Genomic DNA, 20,640 nt, shown 5'->3' on the forward strand with positions numbered 1-20,640 from the left:
AATTTTGATTGCTACTTTAAAAATAAGTGATTGAAACGATCTTACACGTCTTATCATGTCATGCCATGATTCATTAAACATTTAACCCAGGAAATGTGTTTGTAAGCTTGCCAAAGGCAACATTCCTGAACAAATTAAAAAAATTAGGTATGAATTCACAACTCGTATTAGATCGTATATACGTTTATGTATATGACACAACAAAAGGTGATAACACTGAAAGATTATTTCATTTTAAACTGTCAAACTCTATATCCAAGGAAATGTGCATGATTATAAATCCAAAGTGTTCACAGTTTTGTAAGTTAAAATGAACAATTCAGTTCCTGATTATTGTTATGTTCTTCTGACAAAATTGTTTCTATTCACAAAGTGATCAGTCGATAAACTACAGAAAAAGTGTATTACATAGAAAATATGTAAATTGGTTGTTTGTCCTCTTTGTCATAGGATGGCTGGTCAACCGTGGCTAACAAGGGTACCTTATCCCAACATCGAAAGGAGACACTGCCAGCTCAGCAGGTGAAGGAGCCAAAAGAGAGACCATCTGGCACTCAAAAACCAGCAGCATTAGTAACCATGGTAAATGAAATGAAAAAATTGTTTATATTTTTACAAAAATCCTTGTTATGCCCCTGGTAGGGTGGCATATAGCAGCCATCAATTGCTCAGGTGAGCTTTTGTGACCAGTCTTTGTCCGTCGTCCATACGTCATCTGTCCGTCCATCCGTTTGTCGTCCGTCCACATTTGTTCGTAAACACTCTAGAGGCCACATTTATTGTCCGATCTTCATGAAACTTGGTCAGAAGCTTTGTCTCAATGAATCTCGGTCGAGTTCGAAACTGGGTCATGCCGGGTAAAAAACTAGGTCACTAGGTCAAAAAAAAGAAAAAATACTGTAGAAGTCACATTTCATGCCCAATCTTCATGTATCTTTGTCAAAATGTCTTAATGATATGTTGGTCAAGTTCAAAAGTGGTTCCGGTCCGTTGAAAAACATGGCCGCCAGTGGGCGGGGCAGTTTTCCTTATTTGGCTATAGAGAAACCTTGTAAACACTCTAGAAGTCACAATTTTTTCGCAATCATGAAAGTTGGTCAAAACATTGGTTTTATTGATGTCTCGGACGAGTTCGATAATGGTCCAGATCGGTGAAAAAACATGACTGCAAGTGGGCGGGGCATTCTTCTCTATATGTGTACAGGGAAAACATGTGAACACTCTAGTATTCACATTTTTGGCCCAATTTTCATGAACTTTGGTCAAAACATTTCTTTCCTTGAAATGAGAGTTGTGTTTGAAAATGGTTCCGGTCAGTTAAATAACATGGCTGCCAGAGGGGGGGGGGGGGGGCAGTTTTCCTTATTTGGCTATAGAGAAACCTTGTAAACACTCTAGAAGTCACAATTTTGCCCAATCATCATGAAAGTTGGTCAAAACATTGGTTTTATTGATGTCTCGGAAGAGTTCGAAAATGGTCCAGATTGGTGAAAAAACATGGCCGCCAGTGGGCGGGGCATTTTTCTCTATATGTATATAGTGAAAACATGTGAACACTCTAGAAGTCACATTTTTGGCCCAATTTTCATGAAATTTGGTTAGAACATTATTTTGTTTCCTTGATATGAGAGTTGAGTTTGAAAATAGTTCCAGTCAGTTGAATAACATGGCTGCCGGGGGGGGGGGGGGGGCAGTTTTCTCATATTTATATAGTAAAAAAAACTTGTGAACACTCTAGAAGTCACATTTTTTGTGCCTTATCATCATGAAACTTGGTGAAAAGATTGGTTTTATATGTAGCACATAATTAATGCCATAATTATTGCCCTTAGATTGTCCAAATTTTCATTATATTATACAAAATCCTTGTAAACACTCAAGATGTCACAATTTTGTTTCAGATTTTATGAATCTTGGTCATAATATTAATTTTTACGCCCCCCTTCGAAGAAGAGGGGGTATATTGCTTTGCTCATGTCGGTCGGTCGGTCTGTCGGTCCGTCCACCAGGTGGTTGTCAGACGATAACTCAAGAACGCTTAGGCCTAGGATAATGAAACTTCATAGGTACATTGATCATGACTCGCAGATGACCCCTATTGATTTTGAGGTCACTAAGTCAAAGGTCAAGGTCACTGTGACCCGAAATAGTAAAATGGTTTCCGGATGATATTTCAAGAACACTTATGCCTAGGATCATGAAACTTGATAGGTAGATTGATCAAGACAATGAGATGACTCCTATTGATTGTCAGGTCACTAGGTCAAAGGTCAAGGTCACGGTGACCCGAAATAGTAAAATGGTTTGCGGATGATAATTCAAGAACGCTTATGCCTAGGATCATGAAACTTGATAGGTAGATTGATCATGACTAGCAGGTGACCCCTATTGATTTTCAGGTCACTAGGTCAAAGGTCAAGGTCACGGCGACCTATAATAGCAAAATGGTTTCCAGATGATAACTCAAGAACGCTTAGGCCTAGGATCATGAAACTTTATAGGTACATTGATCATGACTTCAAGATGACCCCTATTGATTTTCAGGTCACTAGGTCAAAGGTCAAGGTCACGGTGACCTGAAATAGTAAGTTGGTTTCTGGATGATAACTCAAGAACGCTTATGCCTAGGATCATGAAACTTCATAGGTACAATGATCATGACTCGCAGATGACTCTATTGATTTTCAGGTCACTAGGTCAAAGGTCACGGTCATGGTGACCTGAAAATGTAAAATGTTTTCTGAATGATAACTCAAGAACGCTTTTGCCAAGGATCATGAAACTTCATAGGGACAATGATCATGACTCGAAGATGACCCCTATTGATTTTCAGGCCACTAGGTCAAGGTCAAAGTCACGGTGACCTGAAATAGTAAAATGGTTTCTGGCTGATTACTCAAGAACATTTCTGCCGAGGTTCATGAAACTTCATATGTATATTGATCATGACTCGCAGATGACCCCTATTGATTATCAGGTCACTAGGTCAAAGGTTAAGGTCACAGTGCCAAAAAACGTATTCACACAATGGCTGTCAAGGTCACAGTGACTCAACTTAGAAAAATGGTTTCTGGATGATAATTCAAGAATGCTTACGCCTAGGGTCATGAAACTTCATAGGTACATTGATCATGACTCGTAGATGAAATAATGATGAAACTTGACCAGGATGTTTGTCTGGACAATATCTAGGTCAAGTTTGACATTTGGTAAAGATTGAATGAACGGACTCCTCTCAGGTGCATGAACTAGGGCAATCTTGGCCCTCTTGTTGATGAAGTTTAGGGTCTTGGACTTAACAATTTTCTCTAAAATTGCACTTTTCAGAGGGCATTGTATTTTACAAGGACAGCTCTTGTTGTTCTTTAAACATATGTGTACATCAGCCAGTCAATCGAAGTTGTCAAAGTCTGCTGTAGGCAGGTAACCACTTCTAAGATTGTTGGTCAGCGGATAGTGTTATTCCTATTAAAAGAAACAAACTTTAGGTTGTACACAAACGTCACACAAACATTATTTACATTCATTCAAACATCCACAAACTCAGCACAGCACATCGCATCTTAAATGAATAAAATGCGTTTAAAACCACATAAAAATTTTATCAATCAAATCAATCTCAAAATATCAAATGTTACTAAAATAAGTCACTGAAATGTCTCTTGATGATAGAAGATTGCGAATTATAAAATGACAATAAAAATGTCAAATCCATATCGAATCATATAATAACTGCATTAAAGTCACACACCTTGAAATGAAGTAAATGTTAATCAATACATATAGATGCAATTTGAAAATGTGCAAAATTGCCATTCAATCTATAGCCTAGTTAGCAAGTAATTTATTATTTTTTTAATTTTAAAACCAAAAGTAGGATTTCTAAATGTATACGTACATTTCGACAAACGCGATTATTTTTAAATTTAAGCGCAAAACAGATGGATTTCCACCTTGTAACCACCAGATATATTATAATTTAGATAGATTAAATTAAATGTATAGCCTAGTTAGCAATTAATTTATTATTTTCAAACGGTACTGCATTGAAAACCGAAAAAAGGGTTTCTAGATGTATACGTCCATTTCGACAAACGCGATTATTTTTAAGTTTTAAAGCGCAAAAGAGACGGATTCCTACAATGTAACCACCAACTATATTCTAATTGGCATAGATACAATATGTTTCTTATTTATACTTAAATATACTATGCCATGTATTGCATTTCAAGGTGTGTGGCTTTAACTAATTAGTGATTATTTAATTAATGATACTTATCAAAAGTTATAACATACTCTGATATAATGTATTTTGAAGATTTCCCTGTAATTATCCCAGTAAAACAAACCTCAAAGCTTCATTATTAGTTTTCTTATAGTTGGACACATTTATTATATCAAATGCTGTCACACCTAAAATTGACTGCCTCATGCCCGCTTAACACAGGTGAAAAATGGCTTTCGGTGTGAAATATACTGGCTGCAAGGTGACGGATTTGTCAGGTTGGACTGTATAGTTTGTTTGTTTTCAATCACACAATTGTGCTCCGAATGATTGTGTATTTGTTGTCCCCTTATACTGTCAGAATATTAAAGAAAACTATAAGTGATTCACTTGTCTATCTACTGGTGTCGTCTTAGCCAAATTTCTTAAGCTTCAAAGGTTTTAGAAATAACCTGACATAAATGTTTTACATAATATACGTTATTTTGCACTTATACAAAACGTTAACTTCTTCAATATCAAGACAGGCATCGATTTCATTCGTCAAAATAAAGCACTTAAAAATTAAGTAGTATTTGCTCTTACTTTCCAATACATTGATGAATTGTGAAAATCCTTGTCATCGATATTCATACAATGAGATCCAACAGCAAATACAATATTTTTGTAAAATATACAGGTTTTTTTTTCACTTATAGGGGAATGGTGGCGGGGCCCGTCCAAAGGGGAAAAAATACGTCGTTTTTAGGAAAAGGGGAAAATTAAAAATTCACTTGTTTATATGTAATGATATTTATAATATTAATACACATGTTTGTATGAATATAATATTCACAGCTGAATGTCTTGTCCTTTTTCTTAAAATTAAAATATATATCAATGATTTTTTCAACATTTAAGTTTCAGACAGTTCAGCCTTCATGCACAGTTTCAGTTTTCTTAGCCATTTTGAGTCTAATTGGGATCTTTTAAATCGATAAAATGGCAAATTTGAGCATTTTTTATCAATAAAATGGACCAAATTGGAATGATTTTATCAACAAATATTGACACAATATAGATACATCAGGCCTTTTCTTTGCCATTTTGGGAGAAAAATGCTATTAATGTGAAAAGTCCACTGATTTGGAAAAAACTATTTAATTCAACTTTTTATAATAATTCAAAATAATATAAATTACAGGGCCCAACATTAACCTAAAAACCAACTTGCCCTGCCGGGCAAGTACTTAGAAAATCTACTTGCCCTGATCATAAAGCCACTTGCCCAAACATGAAATATCACATTAACTGTAAACCTCATATTTTTTAATAAAGATCAACATAATACACCACAACAACTTTATTTTTTATTTTTGCACATTTAACAAAATGATTACAGCAATTTAAGTCTAATTACAGTCTAAATTTAATGCTCTTTGTTCTTTTTTGCACTTGCCCGGGCGGACAACTAGATAATAAAATAACTTGCCCGGACCCAACTTCTACTTGCCAGGGGCAATAGGACAACTGTTAATGTTGAACCCTGAATTATAGCTATATACTTTGTAAGTTGTTAATGAAATAAATTTGAGATATATTTATCATGATTATGAGACAGATATTTTCTTTTTTTACTTCTGGAGGGGATTTTTTTTACAAAATGGGGGGAAAATATATACTCTTTTTTTTAAGGGGAATGGGGCCGAATATCGGCCCCCAAATTGCCATAAAAACACTGATATATTATGAAGCCTTAATAAAATATTGCATACATTTGTGTTCTATATCGAATATATACTCATTTAATCATCTTTCTTTTCAGGAACCAACTGTAGAAAGTAGTTCAACAAATGAAGAGTCAATCAAGGAAGACATTAGAAGATTGTTGGAACAGCGTTAGTTTGCAATGTTGCTTTTAAAATATGCTACTGGAATAATGCCTGTATATATATAATTTCATGTACATATGAATGTTTTCCACTTGTATTCTTCCAATTATCATCACACAAATAACTCTGAGTTTTTTTACCAGGATGTAGGTTACATTGTTTTCCTGAAGTTAATGTTTTTCTTGTCCGTATTCTCTGCTATAGTTATAGTTTCCAACTGACAGAAGCTGTTAAAATATAATACAGTAAAAACTCTCTTAATGACCACCTCGTAATTACAACTAACTCGCTAAGACGACAAGCATTTTTCAGTCCCGAATTTTTCCTTTTGTATGTTTCCAGTTTGCTTACAAAAAATCAAACGCATTTCAAAATAATTGTTTGATGGTGTGGGTGTGATAGGGTGTTGCATGTGATGATGTGGGTGGGAGGGTTCGTGTGTGAAGGTGGTGATTTTTGTGTGTGGAGTGAAATGAGTGTGTGCGGTTGGGGGTTGGTTATTGTGGTTGAGTGTTTTTGGTTGTTTGTTTTGGAATGTTTAGGAATGTTTGTTTGTGAAGGCGTGTTTGTGTATGTGCATCTGTGTGGGTATGGATATTTTCCTTTTTATGCCCCGGAAGGAGGGCATATAATGATCGGAGCGTCCGTCCGTCTGTCAATCTTTCTGTCACACTTTGCGTTTAGGTTTCGCATTTAGGTTTTGAAAAATGTCCCTTCACATAGCAACTTGATATTTGGCATGCATGTGTATATCATAGAGCTGAACATTTTGAGTGGTGAAAGGTCAAGGTTATCCTTCAAGGTCAAAGGTAAAACAAACATGTATCAAAGTGGCGCAGTAGGGGGCATTGTGTTTCTGACAAACACATCTCTTGTTTACTATATATCTGCAATTCATTAAGAGTTTTGCTTGAATAATAATGAAAATTGTATACATGCTCAGCAAGCACTATCCCAACATATCAGTAAAGTGTTGTAAAGCTTCAATATTTTATTAAGGAAAAGGCGCGTTAAAAATTCAAAGATTAAATTTTTTTCACTAGTTACAGGGATGTCTTTTGATTTTTTCAATCACTTTAAAGATTGGCATTTGGGTTTACGACACAATCCTTCTTTAGCACTCAAGACTTGAGTGTGCATTGGAAATGGAACCCATTCATTTTAAATTCTTCAAAATTGTTCTTACCTTAGGTACACTTAAAATTGCTAGAATTCAAACAGTTTTACATGATTACCAAACGCTTATTTCTAATTGCATAAAGTTTAATTGAATTGTTCTAGTGGTAAAATATCTTAAATATCTGAAAGAAATTGTCAATTCCCGATGACGGACGATGCTCAAAGGTCGATTACATGATTGTGCATGACCTAGTACAGCGAACTAATATAAGGCAGGGTCTCTAGGTCTACATTATATGATTTGGGTAGGAAGTTTAGTTTAGTTTCTAAATGGTTTAAGTATAGTCTAAACTGATTATATATATTAAATGAAACACTAGATAATGTGCAACGTGCAGAAATCAGAAAGACACATTACATTTACTGAGTGACATAGTTATGCAGAAAAGCAAATTGTGAATAAAATCCTTGTATGGTGAACAAGCAAGAACTCACTTTTTAACTAATAATCATGCAACCCGCTCAGAATGTATGCTTTTACTTTTATCAAAAAGTTCTCAGAAGAATGTAAACCATTTCCAATAAATACTTTGCTGCCTTGAAGTGATGCCATTCCTCTGTTATGACATTATAGTCTTTGTATCTGACTTTTATTTAATAATTTCAAAATTATCAAGCATCCTGAAAGCCTTCTTATGCGCCTATAAGTTGTCAAACTTGGGCTGAAAATTTGTTCCAAATAATATCAGATCGTAATTGTCTTTGGATTGTAACAGAGCACAACAGGGTCTTTTGTTCTCTTGTTAGTTAATTCTTGTTTAAATCTTTATAGGATACTGATGACAAACTGTGTCTATTTTATTGTTCATGATTGAGGAAAATTAATTTAATAGAAGATGTTTCCATTTTAACAAATAAATAAATATTTTAAATAATTGCAGTACAAGTTGACGTCATGGCAGAATGTGGAAGTGCCTTATTCCCAGCATTCAGACATGGATGTGGGGCTCTCCAGGGCATGGTAACCCGAGGAAAAGGGCTTTTTTACAACCCTGTTTTTAGTGAGACTGAGAGCGAAATTGTATTTCAAAAATGTATTCAGCTCTACACCACGTCTATTTTAATGGACAAGATAAAGGCATCTCACACGAAACCTGAGCAGCTGCGTCATGTAACAATATTTAGCAGACAAAAGCAAAATATTTCCTTTCCTGCGTTGGTTGCTGTTGACATGAAACAGTATTTCCAAATAAAAAATTGGATAAGCAGCCTTAATAAAGAGATTGCTGGCTTATGTGTGCTTTTGTTTGACGAGAAACCAGATACACAATACATTGCACCAGACTGGGGCGTGTTTCAAAGCATGACAACACTATGGGACACATTTGTTGCTGCAGATGATCTTCTAGAACGAGCCATATTTGCAGTGTTAAAGAACCTGGTCGAAAAGTGTGTTAACAAATATGGACCATCAACTGATTTGTCAGGTGAGCTTGCCTACACAAGTCTAATATTTAAAAAATATATGTGAATTATAAGCAGTGCCTATCAAAATTAGAATCATGTTGCTATGGTGTACCTTAACCACTGAGAAATTTATTGCAATTAAATTATAATGACCATATAGAGTTTATATATAAAAATGACATTTGCTTCAGAAAGGCTACTGTTTATTTACTCGCAGATGTTTACTTTGTTTTTATACTTCATTCACTGGCAGATGCTTTATGATTTATTGCTGGTGTGTGCTAGTCATTAAACTGGTAGTACCCTCTATGCTTTAACATAGTTCATCTTCTTGTTGAATTTTAATGTTTGTTATGTATATATTGATATGTATTGTATAGGAATTACTTGCCTTAAAAAAAAATAATTCTGGTGATTCCTTCTGATAACGTCAGAAATTGTTATTTCCGGTCCGTTACTTTTTTTTTTTAACTTCGGGGTATTATTTTCTTAATACAGCAAAAACACATTCCTCAAGATCAGACGATCTGTTGCATATCATTTCTATGTGAAAACGTATGTAACAAATCATCATGGAATGTCAAGAATGTTTCTTTCTTGCTCTGCACTTTCTTGATACTAGTGACATTTTGAAATATTTTAACCAGGTTTTCTGAAGGAAAAAAATGGTTATTAGATTGGCGAATGCGGGCGGGCTGGCTGGCTCTCTAATTCAAATAGTTTTCATCCGATCTTTACGAAACTTGGTCAGAAGTTGTATCTAGACAATATCTAGGTCAAGTTCGAATATGGGTCATGCCGGTTAAAAACTAGGTCTCGGGGTCACTTAGTGCATTTTAAATACTGAGCATGTTGTCCGCTCTCTAATTCAAATAGTTTTCATCTGATCTTTACAAAACTTGGTCAGAATTGGTATCTATACAATAACTAGGTCAAGTTCTAATATGGGTCATGCCCAGTTTAAAACTAGGTCACGGGGTCACTTAAGTGCGTTTTAAACATTGAGCATGTTGTCCGCTCTCTAATTCAAATAGTTTTCATCTGATCTTTACTAAACTTGGTCAGATGTTGTATCTAGACAATATCTAGGTCAAGTTTGAATATGGGTCATGCCGGGTCAGAAATTAAGTCACGGGTCGAAAAACAGATTGATTTTGAAACAAGGGGCGTAATTGTGATTAACAATCAGTAGCAATACACATTTTGAGTTGCAGTGGTCTCCCTTTATCAGACTTTTTTTTTATTGAAAACCTGGTTTTGTGACAATTTTGTCCCTTGTATAGATTCTGCGAAGATGATGTTTAGCACTCTACTGTTTGCCTACTTGGTGAAAGATCAATATCATAAATAGACATCAAAGGTCATAACTTTTGTTTTCAGATTTGTTCCCTAGAATGTTGTTTATAACTTCATGTTAAACAATTCTCCATGACAATGAATTAAGTCGCGTACAACTTCCATACTCCTTGTTGATATTTGTCCAGATCTTTGAAATGTTATTAGAAATATTGAAATACTCCTTTTTGTTGGTAAGTTTGATAGTTGATCTGTCCATGTTTCATGTCCGCCACATGTTGAAAAAAAATCAGCATATCATGTACAACAAACTGGTCCCTTGCATGAAAGTCAAGGTCAATGTAGACACTTGCATATTCCCTATTGGGATATAGTGAAAGAACATCTTCATGTCTTGCTCATAATTTATTATGCATAATGAGATTTGCATATAAATGTTCACAACTTACCATTATATTAAAATATAAAAAATGTACCCTGCAGAGCATTATGATTGCCTTAACCGCAACATCACAAAACATGAAGTTAAGGGTATTTCTCATCTGAGTATAGATATAAAAAACATGCTCTTGCCTGGCTTAATAGTGCATATTGAATGTGGGTATTTTAAAAGAAATTGTCATGAATGATAATATTGACATGGTTATCAACAATGTCTCTTGAGTATAGTTCATGTTAGCCATGACACTAAAGTTTGTGAATATTCATTATAAGGATATAATGAAGGTTGGTGTTTTTCTCCGGCCAAAAGCTGTATTGTGTATTTTGGGCGGGTCATGACAATGTTTGCAGTATAGAACTGTTTTGCCACACTGAGAATGTAGTTTAATATGGCACACTTCTTCAAATCTTTAGACAATGCGTCATGTGAATGTTTGAGTTCAGATTTAGGATCAAATTAAAGGTTCACTTATATAACAAATGTAGATACTTTTTATTAAGAGCTTGAATGCCCAATATAACTGTCTTACGTATGGAGCAATTGAAGTATAAAACATGACGTGTAGGTTCAAGACCAAAGTCACAAATGGAGTTTAAGTGATCATTTTGAAAAACAATGTGACTGCACTTTTAAAATTGCTAAGCTCACTGTTGTCCATTGTCATTTTTCGTATTATAAGCCATCGAAGTTTTAAGAATCCATAATATTTTATCCGTGTGTATTTTTGAATGCATAGGATACTGTCTGTATCATATTAAATGCTCCCTACCAAATAAATTGCACCTGTAATAAAATGCATCAGCTAAAATAATACTAGCTCTGCCAGGGGCCTTTAGTGAGTGGTGAATAAATGACATTTTACTTGACGGAACATTCTTATTACCGTATTGAACATACAGGTTAATTGGCAAGAACTTTATTGAATTAAGACTTTATTAATGTAATTTCAAAACTTGTATAGATTTTACTGTTAAATCAGACAGGTGATTTTGATTCTCAAATCAGGGGTACAGATTAAAATGTAAATGTTAAGAAATTATTTTGACACATTGTTGTGTTGTAATTTTTAAATTGTTACACTGATTTTGATTCCTCAGACGTAACAAGGAAAAAAAAATTAACACCAACATTTCAAGTGTTATTAAGATTGTTTTCCTTCCTCTTACCATTATCTGGTTTGATATTGTCAACGGCTCTTTCAGCCTGCAAGATAATACTGTGTTGTATTATGATAACAATCATTGATTTACACAGCGCATTTGCGCATTTTTTTTATAAAGACGTACCGGTATGTTAAACACATTATATTTCAGTAATATAAAATGTCACAAACCGAGGCTGTGTTCAAATGTTTTATATGTTGTAGTTCATAATACTATATCACTGAAAACGATATCATTTATATAAGTAAGCTCAATTATGTTAATGAATGTTAAGTAGTATTTACCATGATATTTAATTTACATTAAAATGTCAGCCTAATCCAGGTCATCTTTGATGTGTCTTGAATAGCTTCATTTGTCCATGAGGTTTCACAATTTATTTCCTATCTGATTTGCATAGAGCTTATCGCCATGATTGTTTGTTGGATGAAATTGAAAAAGAACGATAGATGGCAATCACGGATATTCATTTGTTTCGAAACCTCATTTTGAAAATTCAATTGACATAAAAGCGGTTATAATGCCCATCCGCAAGAAATTCAGTAATTCATAATGCCATTTTTTGTTTTTATTGAATTATTATCATGAAAATAGTTTAAGCCACACACCAAGAAATGAAATACATGTTAATCAATACATATAGAGGCAATTTGAAAGTGTTCAAAATTGTCATTAAATCTATTACCTAGTGAGCAAGTAATTTATTATTTTTCAAACGGTACCGCTTTTAAAACCGAAAGTAGGATTTCTATCCAAATACGTCAACAAACGCGAATATTTTTATGTTTTAAAGCGCAAAAAAAGACGGAAATTCCACCTTGTAACCACCAGATATGTTCTAATTGGCATAGATAAAATTAAATATACAGCCTAGTTATTAAGTAATTTATTATTTTTCAAGCGGAACTGCTTATAAAACCGAAAGTAGTATTTCTAACCATATATGTCAATTTCTACAAACGCGATTATTTTTATTAGTTTTAAAGCGCAAAAAAGACAGATTTCTACCTTGTAACCACCAGATGAATTCTTATTGGCGTAGATAAAATTAAATCTATAGCCTAGTTAGCAAGTAATTTATTATTATGCCCCCCTTCGAAGAAGAGGGGGTATATTGCTTTGCTCATGTCGGTAGGTCGGTCGGTACGTCTGTCCACCAGGTGGTTGTCATACGATAACTCAAGAACGCTTGGGCTTAGGATCATGAAACTTCATAGGTACATTGATCATGACTCGCAGATGAGCCCTATTGATTTTGAGGTCGTTAGGTCAAAGGTCAAGGTCACGGTGACTCGAAATAGTAAAATGGTTTTTGAATGATAATTCAAGAATGCATACGCGGCCAACAGGGCACACTCTGAACAATATTACTGAAGCAACTGGTCTGTAATCCTAAATCTATAATTATCAGTCAAATGAAACATCATCCTTTTAGTAAAATACAGTGGATCAGTAAAAATATTATCAGAATATGAGATTTTTTGTATATTTTGTATATTAAATATTGTGTTAATGTTTAATTTTGTTGATTAATATAAATATAAGCAGGACAGGGGAGGTAATACACTACAGGGGAAACAAATGCAATAAGTTTAAATTTATTGTTACAGATTTGCCTCCCTTGTAATATATTTAAATTTTACCAAATGTAAGGCTAACAGCATTTTTGTAATGCATACTACTACTACTACTACTACTACTACTGCTGCTGCTGCTGCTGCTGCTGCTGCTGCTGCTGCTGCTGCTACTACTACTACTACTACTACTTCTACTACTACAACTACTACTACTACTACTACTACTACTTCTTCTACTACAACTTCTACTGCTACTACTACTACTACTACTACTACTACTACTACTACTACTACTACTACTACTACTACTACTACTTCTACTACTACTCTTCTACTACTACTACTACTACTACTACTACTACTACTACTACTACTACTACTACTAGTACTTCTACTACTACTACTACTACTACTACTACTACTACTACTACTACTACTACTACTACTACTAGTATACTACTACTACTACTACCACTTCTACTACTACTACTACTATTTCTTCTGCTACCACCACCTACTACTACTACTACTCTATTACTACTACTACTACTACTACTACTACTACTACTACTACTACTACTACTACTACTACTACTACTACTACTACTTCTACTACTACTCTACTACTACTACTACTACTACTACTACTACTACTACTACTACTACTACTACTACTACTTCTATTACTACTACTACTACTACTACTACTACTACTACTACTACTACTACTACTACTACTATTTCTTCTGCTACCACCACCACCACCATTCACAGTGACAAAAAACGTATTCACACAATGGCTGCTACTACAACTTATAGCCCATATAGGGGGGCATGCATGTTTTACAAACAGCCCTTGTTTTTCAAACTGTAACGCTTTTGAAACCGAAAGTAGGATTTATTGACGTTTACGTCCATTTCGACAAACGCGTTTATTTTTAAGTTTTAAAGCACAAAAAAGACAGATTTCTACCTTGTTACCACCAGATATATTCTAATTGGCATAGATAAAATATGTTTCTTAATTATACTTAAATTCACTATGCCAAATAAGTTGTGTGGCTTAAAGATTTTAGTTTTTAACTTTTTGTTGTAAATTGTTTCGAGTATTTTGATCAAGAAAGTACATTCCAAAGTATGTATACACACTCAAAATTGTATAATTATTTTCCAGATGTTGAGAAAGAAAGTACACTACAAAGTATTTATAATTATGCAAGGACTGCATACAAAAGAAGTGAAGTACCGGAACAAGAAAGACCAGCCCTTCCAGATATTTCATATATGTACCCTCAAGATATTGATGAGGTATGTAGAAATATATTTGTTAGTGTTCTTTAAACTTGATTTGTTTCAATGATTTATTGTAGTGCTGCAACAATACGCCAAAAACCGTATTGCAATATATTGTCAGTTCAAAAACCCGTATTGCAATATATCGCAATATAATGCTAATTTGTACCAAAATTATAACTTGCCAATTACCCGATAATCCCGTATATTCCAGTTTTATTGCAAATTTTGGTAAATATTTACTATATACCGGTAAATGTGCTCAAGAATTACAAGAAACACAAACATTCCCAACTTTTCTTAAGTATCAAATACATTTTGGCATTTGTTACTATTTAAAGATGTGATGAAATAACGTCCAACCCGGGCGTTTTTTTCCACTGAACACGCGTAATTCACCTGACGTGATGTTCCCATTTTTATACAACACAAAATACACCCATACTTTCCATGCGACGTTCTACATGTCTGTATAATTTTCGCGCGCTTTTTATTGAGACAAAGGATAAAGCACTTTTTATTTGAAGCTATAATTTTTTATTGTCTCATTAGCATTAAAATTTTGAAGCGTATTTCCGAAATTTGGATTACAAATTTAATCATGCTCAATTCAGAATCGAACGAAACATTTACAGCTGTGCGCAATTAATTCAACGATAATCTGTTCAAAAGTATCGAACGAATGCTCCGATGTAACAACGATAATCCGTATAATATACTTTTCAGAATGCTATTTTTACGGAAAAAAAACAACACTGCTTTGTTTTGTTTACCTTGTTATCATTATTTTCGGATGGCTTTTCAGGACGAAATGTGAATGAATTTTTGTAAAATTTTCGTACCGGTATGATGAAAATCTTATTGCAATACAATATGCGGATTGCGTATTGCGATATATACCGATATACCGGTATATTGTTGCAGCACTTATTTATTGTATAACATAAAATACCACCGCAAACCACTGGTTAGTTTGTCAGTTCGCTTAAAATATTATACGTTTGTTAAGAGATCTACTTCTATATTTTTTGGACTAATAAATTATATCTTGCAGAATGCAATCACCGTTAAGTGAAGATGTGCAAGGCACTTTGTCGGTGCCCATCGATTCACAAAATCTAAAGTTGTATGCACTCTAATGTTTCCACTTTAATGTATAAGTTTCTAAGATTGTAGAGCACATTTTTTTCTACATTTCTCAAGCTATTGATTTGAAACTTGAAATGTGTCGATACCTTGAAGTATAAAGGTGCAATCTGCCCTTTTAATGCCCAGTGGCGCTACATGTTCCTGAGTCCTTGAACTTAGCTATAATGTAGAAAACATATAATACATGTATTCTAATTTATGAAGCAGATATTTCTTGATTGTTATGCTGCAACAAAGGCGGAGGGATATAGAATAGGCTTTGTCTCTTAGTCTGTCAGTCCGTCCTGTTGCAAATCTGTTTAGGGCTATATCTAAGAAACTATATAAGATATCAACATGAAACTTCATAGGTCTATAGATATCAATTAGAAGTGATATGGACAAGAACCATAACCCTACACTTTTTAAATTAGAGTTATTGCTCTCTGTTTGTTTTTAGCTCACCTGTCACGAAGTGACATGGTGAGCTTATGTGACCGCGTGATGTCCGGCGTCCGTTGTGTGTGCGTGCATGTGTGCGTGCATGCGTGTGTGCGTGCGTCCGTCAACAACTTGTTTGTGTAGACAGTAGAGATCACAGTTTTCATCCAATCTTAATGAAATTTGGTCAGAATGTTTATCTTGATGAAATCTGGGTTGGGAATGTATTTGGATCATCTGGGGTCACTAGGTAAAAAACTAGGTCAAATAATAGAAAAACCTTGTGTAGACAATATAGGTCGCAGTTTTCATCCAATCTTTATGAAATTTAGTCAGAATGTTTATTTTGATGAAATCTGGGTTGGGATTGTATTTGGGTCATCTGGGGTCAAAAACTAGGTCACTAGGTAAAAAACTAGGTCATTAGGTCAAATAATAGAAAAACCTTATAAAGACAATAGAGGTTACAGTTTTCATCCAATCTTTATGAAATTTGGTCAGAATATTTATCTTTATGAAATCTGGGTTGGGATTGTATTTGGGTCATCTGGGGTAAAAAACTAGGTCAAATAATAGAAAAACATTGTGTAGACAATAGAGGTCGCAGATTTCATCCAATCTTTATAAAATTTGATCAGAATGTTCATCTTGATGAAATCTGGGTTGGGATTGTATTTGGGTCACTTGGGGTCAAAAACTAGGTCACTAGGTCAAATAATAGAAAAACTTTGTGTAGACAATAGAGGTCACAGTTTTCATCCAATCTTTATGAAATTTGGTCAGAATGTTTATCTTGATGAAATCTGGGTTGGGATTGTATCTGGTTAGTCAGGTGAGCGATTCAGGGCCATCATTGCCCTCTTGTTTTTTGTATGATGAAACTTTTCAGGGCTATATCTCAGAAACCATGCAAGATTTCATCATGAACCATTTTTCACATGCATGTTCCCAAGTAATTTACCTTTGAACTTATCCATGGGCACGGCTTCTGCGCCAATGACGGCATTGCTTAGGAACTTTGAGTCAAATATGTGACAAAGCTCTGGTTTAAAACAGAACTTATATTTCAAACACGGTAAATGTTTAAAAAAAATTTGCAGATTACTTTACAAATTAATTATATGTGAATATAACATGTATTTATTGATGTAATTTTAGGTAGTCAAAGGGCTTTTTGAAATAAAAGGGGTTGTTGGTTGCTCTAAAAATATTGGGCATCTTGAAGTAATTATTGAAAACACACAAGACAGCAGTGTAACCATGAATGGAGTAAACCTGTATCTTCAAAACAAAAAGGTCAAAGCCATGTTTATACATGGAACACTCTCACCTCTCATTTCCAGTGGGGATAAGGTTTCAAATGAACGATTACTACAACAAAAACGATTTGCAACATTGGGAGGATTTGCGCTGACATTTCCCAAAACGACTACCAATCGTAATGGCAACGTAGCTGCAACATCTCTTCCGAGCGGTACACTGTCACAACACACTAGAGGAAAGCTTGTTGCCCTTATCTCACAACATGTAGCAAACAGAATCGGGTTGTTCGAATCCGTATGTGCATGTGATAATATTGGAACATTTGAAATCGGAAGAATTAACGATATCCACGAGGACCTGCCGGTTGATATAGTTCATTTCGACATTTATGAAGATCGTATTAACCAGTGTGACAGTAGATTCAAAACAGAGATAGGCATGCAGATGTTTGGCCAAGAATGTTCTTCAGAAGAACCAATTCGTGAAGGAGAGCTAGTATATATATGGGGAGCAGCAACGTCTCCGGGTTTAGGAACAATCGCTGCTGTTGATTTAGAAACCCCAAATGGATTGTTGATAACAATACATGATCGCAATGAGGGTAAGTCGTTCTGTGAAGCAGGTGACAGCGGTGCCATGGTATGTGCAACTGATAGCAGGGAACGAACATTGTATGCTATTGCAATGATCCAAGGAAAACTTCAAAGATCTAGTGGAAGAGCAACATATGTTGCCGTAAGTCTTAATGAGGGATTCAAAAAATTAGAAGCACATTATTTGTCAAAATTCAGTCTGTGCAAAGATCAGCCCACATGAATAAATGTGTTGTTCTGATAGGATTTGATTGATAATAACATACCATGAACTGACTCGCTGAGTGCTAACATAAAAATTAAAAATGTTATAATATAGCACAAATAGTTTGTGTTATGTTATCATACAGTAGATGGCCTCTACAGAAATTGGGGTCACTTATAGTTCCAAGGTTGACGGTAACTGTCACCCTAAGTGTGAAATAATTTCTGATTTATAACTCGCTAACTGACTAACGGATTGGCTTGATACTTCCCATGTGCATTGGCCTTGGACAGTAAATGACTCTTACTGAAATTGGGGTTGCTAGGTCAAGGTCACTGTCACAATAAGTGTGAAAATTGTATTCTGATCAATAACTCATCAACGCATTGACTGTTTGGCTTGATTCATCACATGTGCAATGGACTTGAACAGTAGATGACCGTTTTGAAATTTAGGTCACTCGTTCAAATGTTAAGGTCACTGTTACTATTATATTATACGATTAACTCTAATTGTCAGTTTTGTTGCAAAATATCCTGTGTCCAGGCCCTGTTTGGGGGGACATCTGTGGATCTCTTGTCATAATTGTATTTGTGACTTATAAATCTGGTAAACTACTACCTAGTTTGTGTTGTTGAATAAGCCATATCAATTCTTTTATCAGTGGAGACCGATAGTTATTGTTACCCGTGTTTATATTCAGCACCAAATTGTTAAAATACATATTAATGTGAAGTATAATGTTGTTGTATCAATATGTATAACCTTATTTCTTATAGACGACAATACACTCCATTTGTGTAAAAGGTGATACAGAACTCCGTACATATCTTTCACATTTTCATAAATATATTCAAACTAATTTTCACATAATTGATAAGTATCCGACAGAGAATCTGGCTGTTGGTATGTAACCTGGCTATTTAACAGCTCTGGCCTAATTCATCACACATGTAAACGATCGTTTACCTTCAATTACAAAAACATCAAATAAAGGTGATTATATATATCCAAAAAATCGAGTTAGTTTCTTAACTGTTTTATAAAGTGATAAAATGTAAAAAGTTTTGGAAATAATATCCAATATTTTCCAATATCAGCCTGACCTGATAAAACAACTCCTTTCTTAAAAAATTTGATAACATTTGTGTAATATTATGCATTTAGTTATGTCTTGTCACCATTTATGAACGTATTTTTTTTTTTTTAAAGAAGCAAAGATAAGTTGCAGTAAATGTTAAAAGTAACATTACTACTTACAGGTATAAGCCAATTATTTAAGAATCAATAGAAAAACTATTTTTAAAGTGCCTTATCTTTCCTAGAGTTTATCCCTTCCTATAGTTTTGGTGACATATTTCCAATAAGCAAAAGTTATTAATTAATCTTTATTTAGAAAATGATATCACAATTATGTTTTTTGATTGGCAATTGCATTAATTTTATATTTTGGTTTGCAAAAATATAATTTGTGTAAAAGTTATCAAAATTTGCCACTCATTTTGTGTAAATGCAAATTATTTGTTAAAAAATTCAGTTTCAAGTGCTATGTTGGATTTTATTAATCTAAACAATGTAATTAATGACTTAATCAAAATTATTCAAATTACTTTTAAGGATGTTCAATCGTTTCCACTTTACGGTAATTGATTCTCTATATCGTGAAAATTAAATATTTTCACGGTTTCAAAAGATTAGGTTGGAATAAACGAGTGAAAATTCTAGTTTTACTGTTTTGATTATGAGCCTATAAATTTTCGGCATTTACATATTTTCGAGATTTACTGCAATGAAACCAAGCGTTCGATTGCTTGACGTCACTTCGTGATCGACATCGATGAAACGCTTGCTTACGCTGTAGATGTTATTTTCTGTGCAAATACAAGCGTCTATTGATAACGAAACGATAATGTGTCAACAATGAGAATCAGATACTTGGCTTAATAATTTTCATTTAAAATGTCTAATTTTGATATAAATCGGAATACAAAACGAAACTTAAAAGTTTTTTTTTAAAACGTTTCAAAGAACAATATGGATTTCAATAGAAATACTATTTCCACCGACAATCAAGATTTCCGGTATGACCACTGTTATTTTGACGATTTTTCTATCGGATCGTCGGTAAGCGTGACCACATGTGACAACAGCGATGCCAGTTGGAAAATTAGTAGACGTGTCGTTGAACTCGACACATTGGCCGAATCGCTTTCAGCATGCAGTTCTTGCCAAGTGCCCATGAATTTACTTAACACAGTAGGAAGCAGGGATTTCGGACAGGCATATGTTTTGGAAATACAGTGTCAGTGTAGCAATTGTGGTGCCATCAATAATGTGGCTTTTGGACGAAAACATGACAGAGTTTATGACATGAACACAAAGCTTGCATTAGGTAAGACTTTTTTTGTCTTTTTGGTACATTGGTGCATTATATCATGATTTATTGTTTAAATTACTTTTGAATACATTCAGATAGTTATCTCAAAGTACATGTTATTCCTGTGTAGTCTACATGCATACATTTTTTTTATATTGTACTTGCTATATTTTTCCTTCA

The 20,640-nt window shown here is 34.2% G+C and overlaps 1 protein-coding gene across 1 annotated transcript in view; it reads left to right on the forward strand.

Moving 5' to 3' along the window:
• LOC127853483 (uncharacterized) overlaps positions 1 to 18,700 on the forward strand; it is a 67,094-nt gene extending 48,394 nt beyond the window's left edge. The window contains exons 4-8 of the mRNA XM_052388433.1: positions 451 to 582; positions 6,030 to 6,102; positions 8,157 to 8,702; positions 14,335 to 14,468; positions 17,181 to 18,700. Of these exons, the coding sequence (XP_052244393.1) occupies positions 451 to 582; positions 6,030 to 6,102; positions 8,157 to 8,702; positions 14,335 to 14,468; positions 17,181 to 18,101 (1,806 nt within the window). The 3' untranslated portion in view covers positions 18,102 to 18,700. The remainder of the gene's footprint in view (positions 1 to 450; positions 583 to 6,029; positions 6,103 to 8,156; positions 8,703 to 14,334; positions 14,469 to 17,180) is intronic.
• Positions 18,701 to 20,640: the final 1,940 nt, after the last annotated feature.

This window comes from Dreissena polymorpha, chromosome 1 (assembly GCF_020536995.1).
Source record: "Dreissena polymorpha isolate Duluth1 chromosome 1, UMN_Dpol_1.0, whole genome shotgun sequence".
Taxonomy (NCBI): Eukaryota; Metazoa; Mollusca; class Bivalvia; order Myida; family Dreissenidae; genus Dreissena; species Dreissena polymorpha.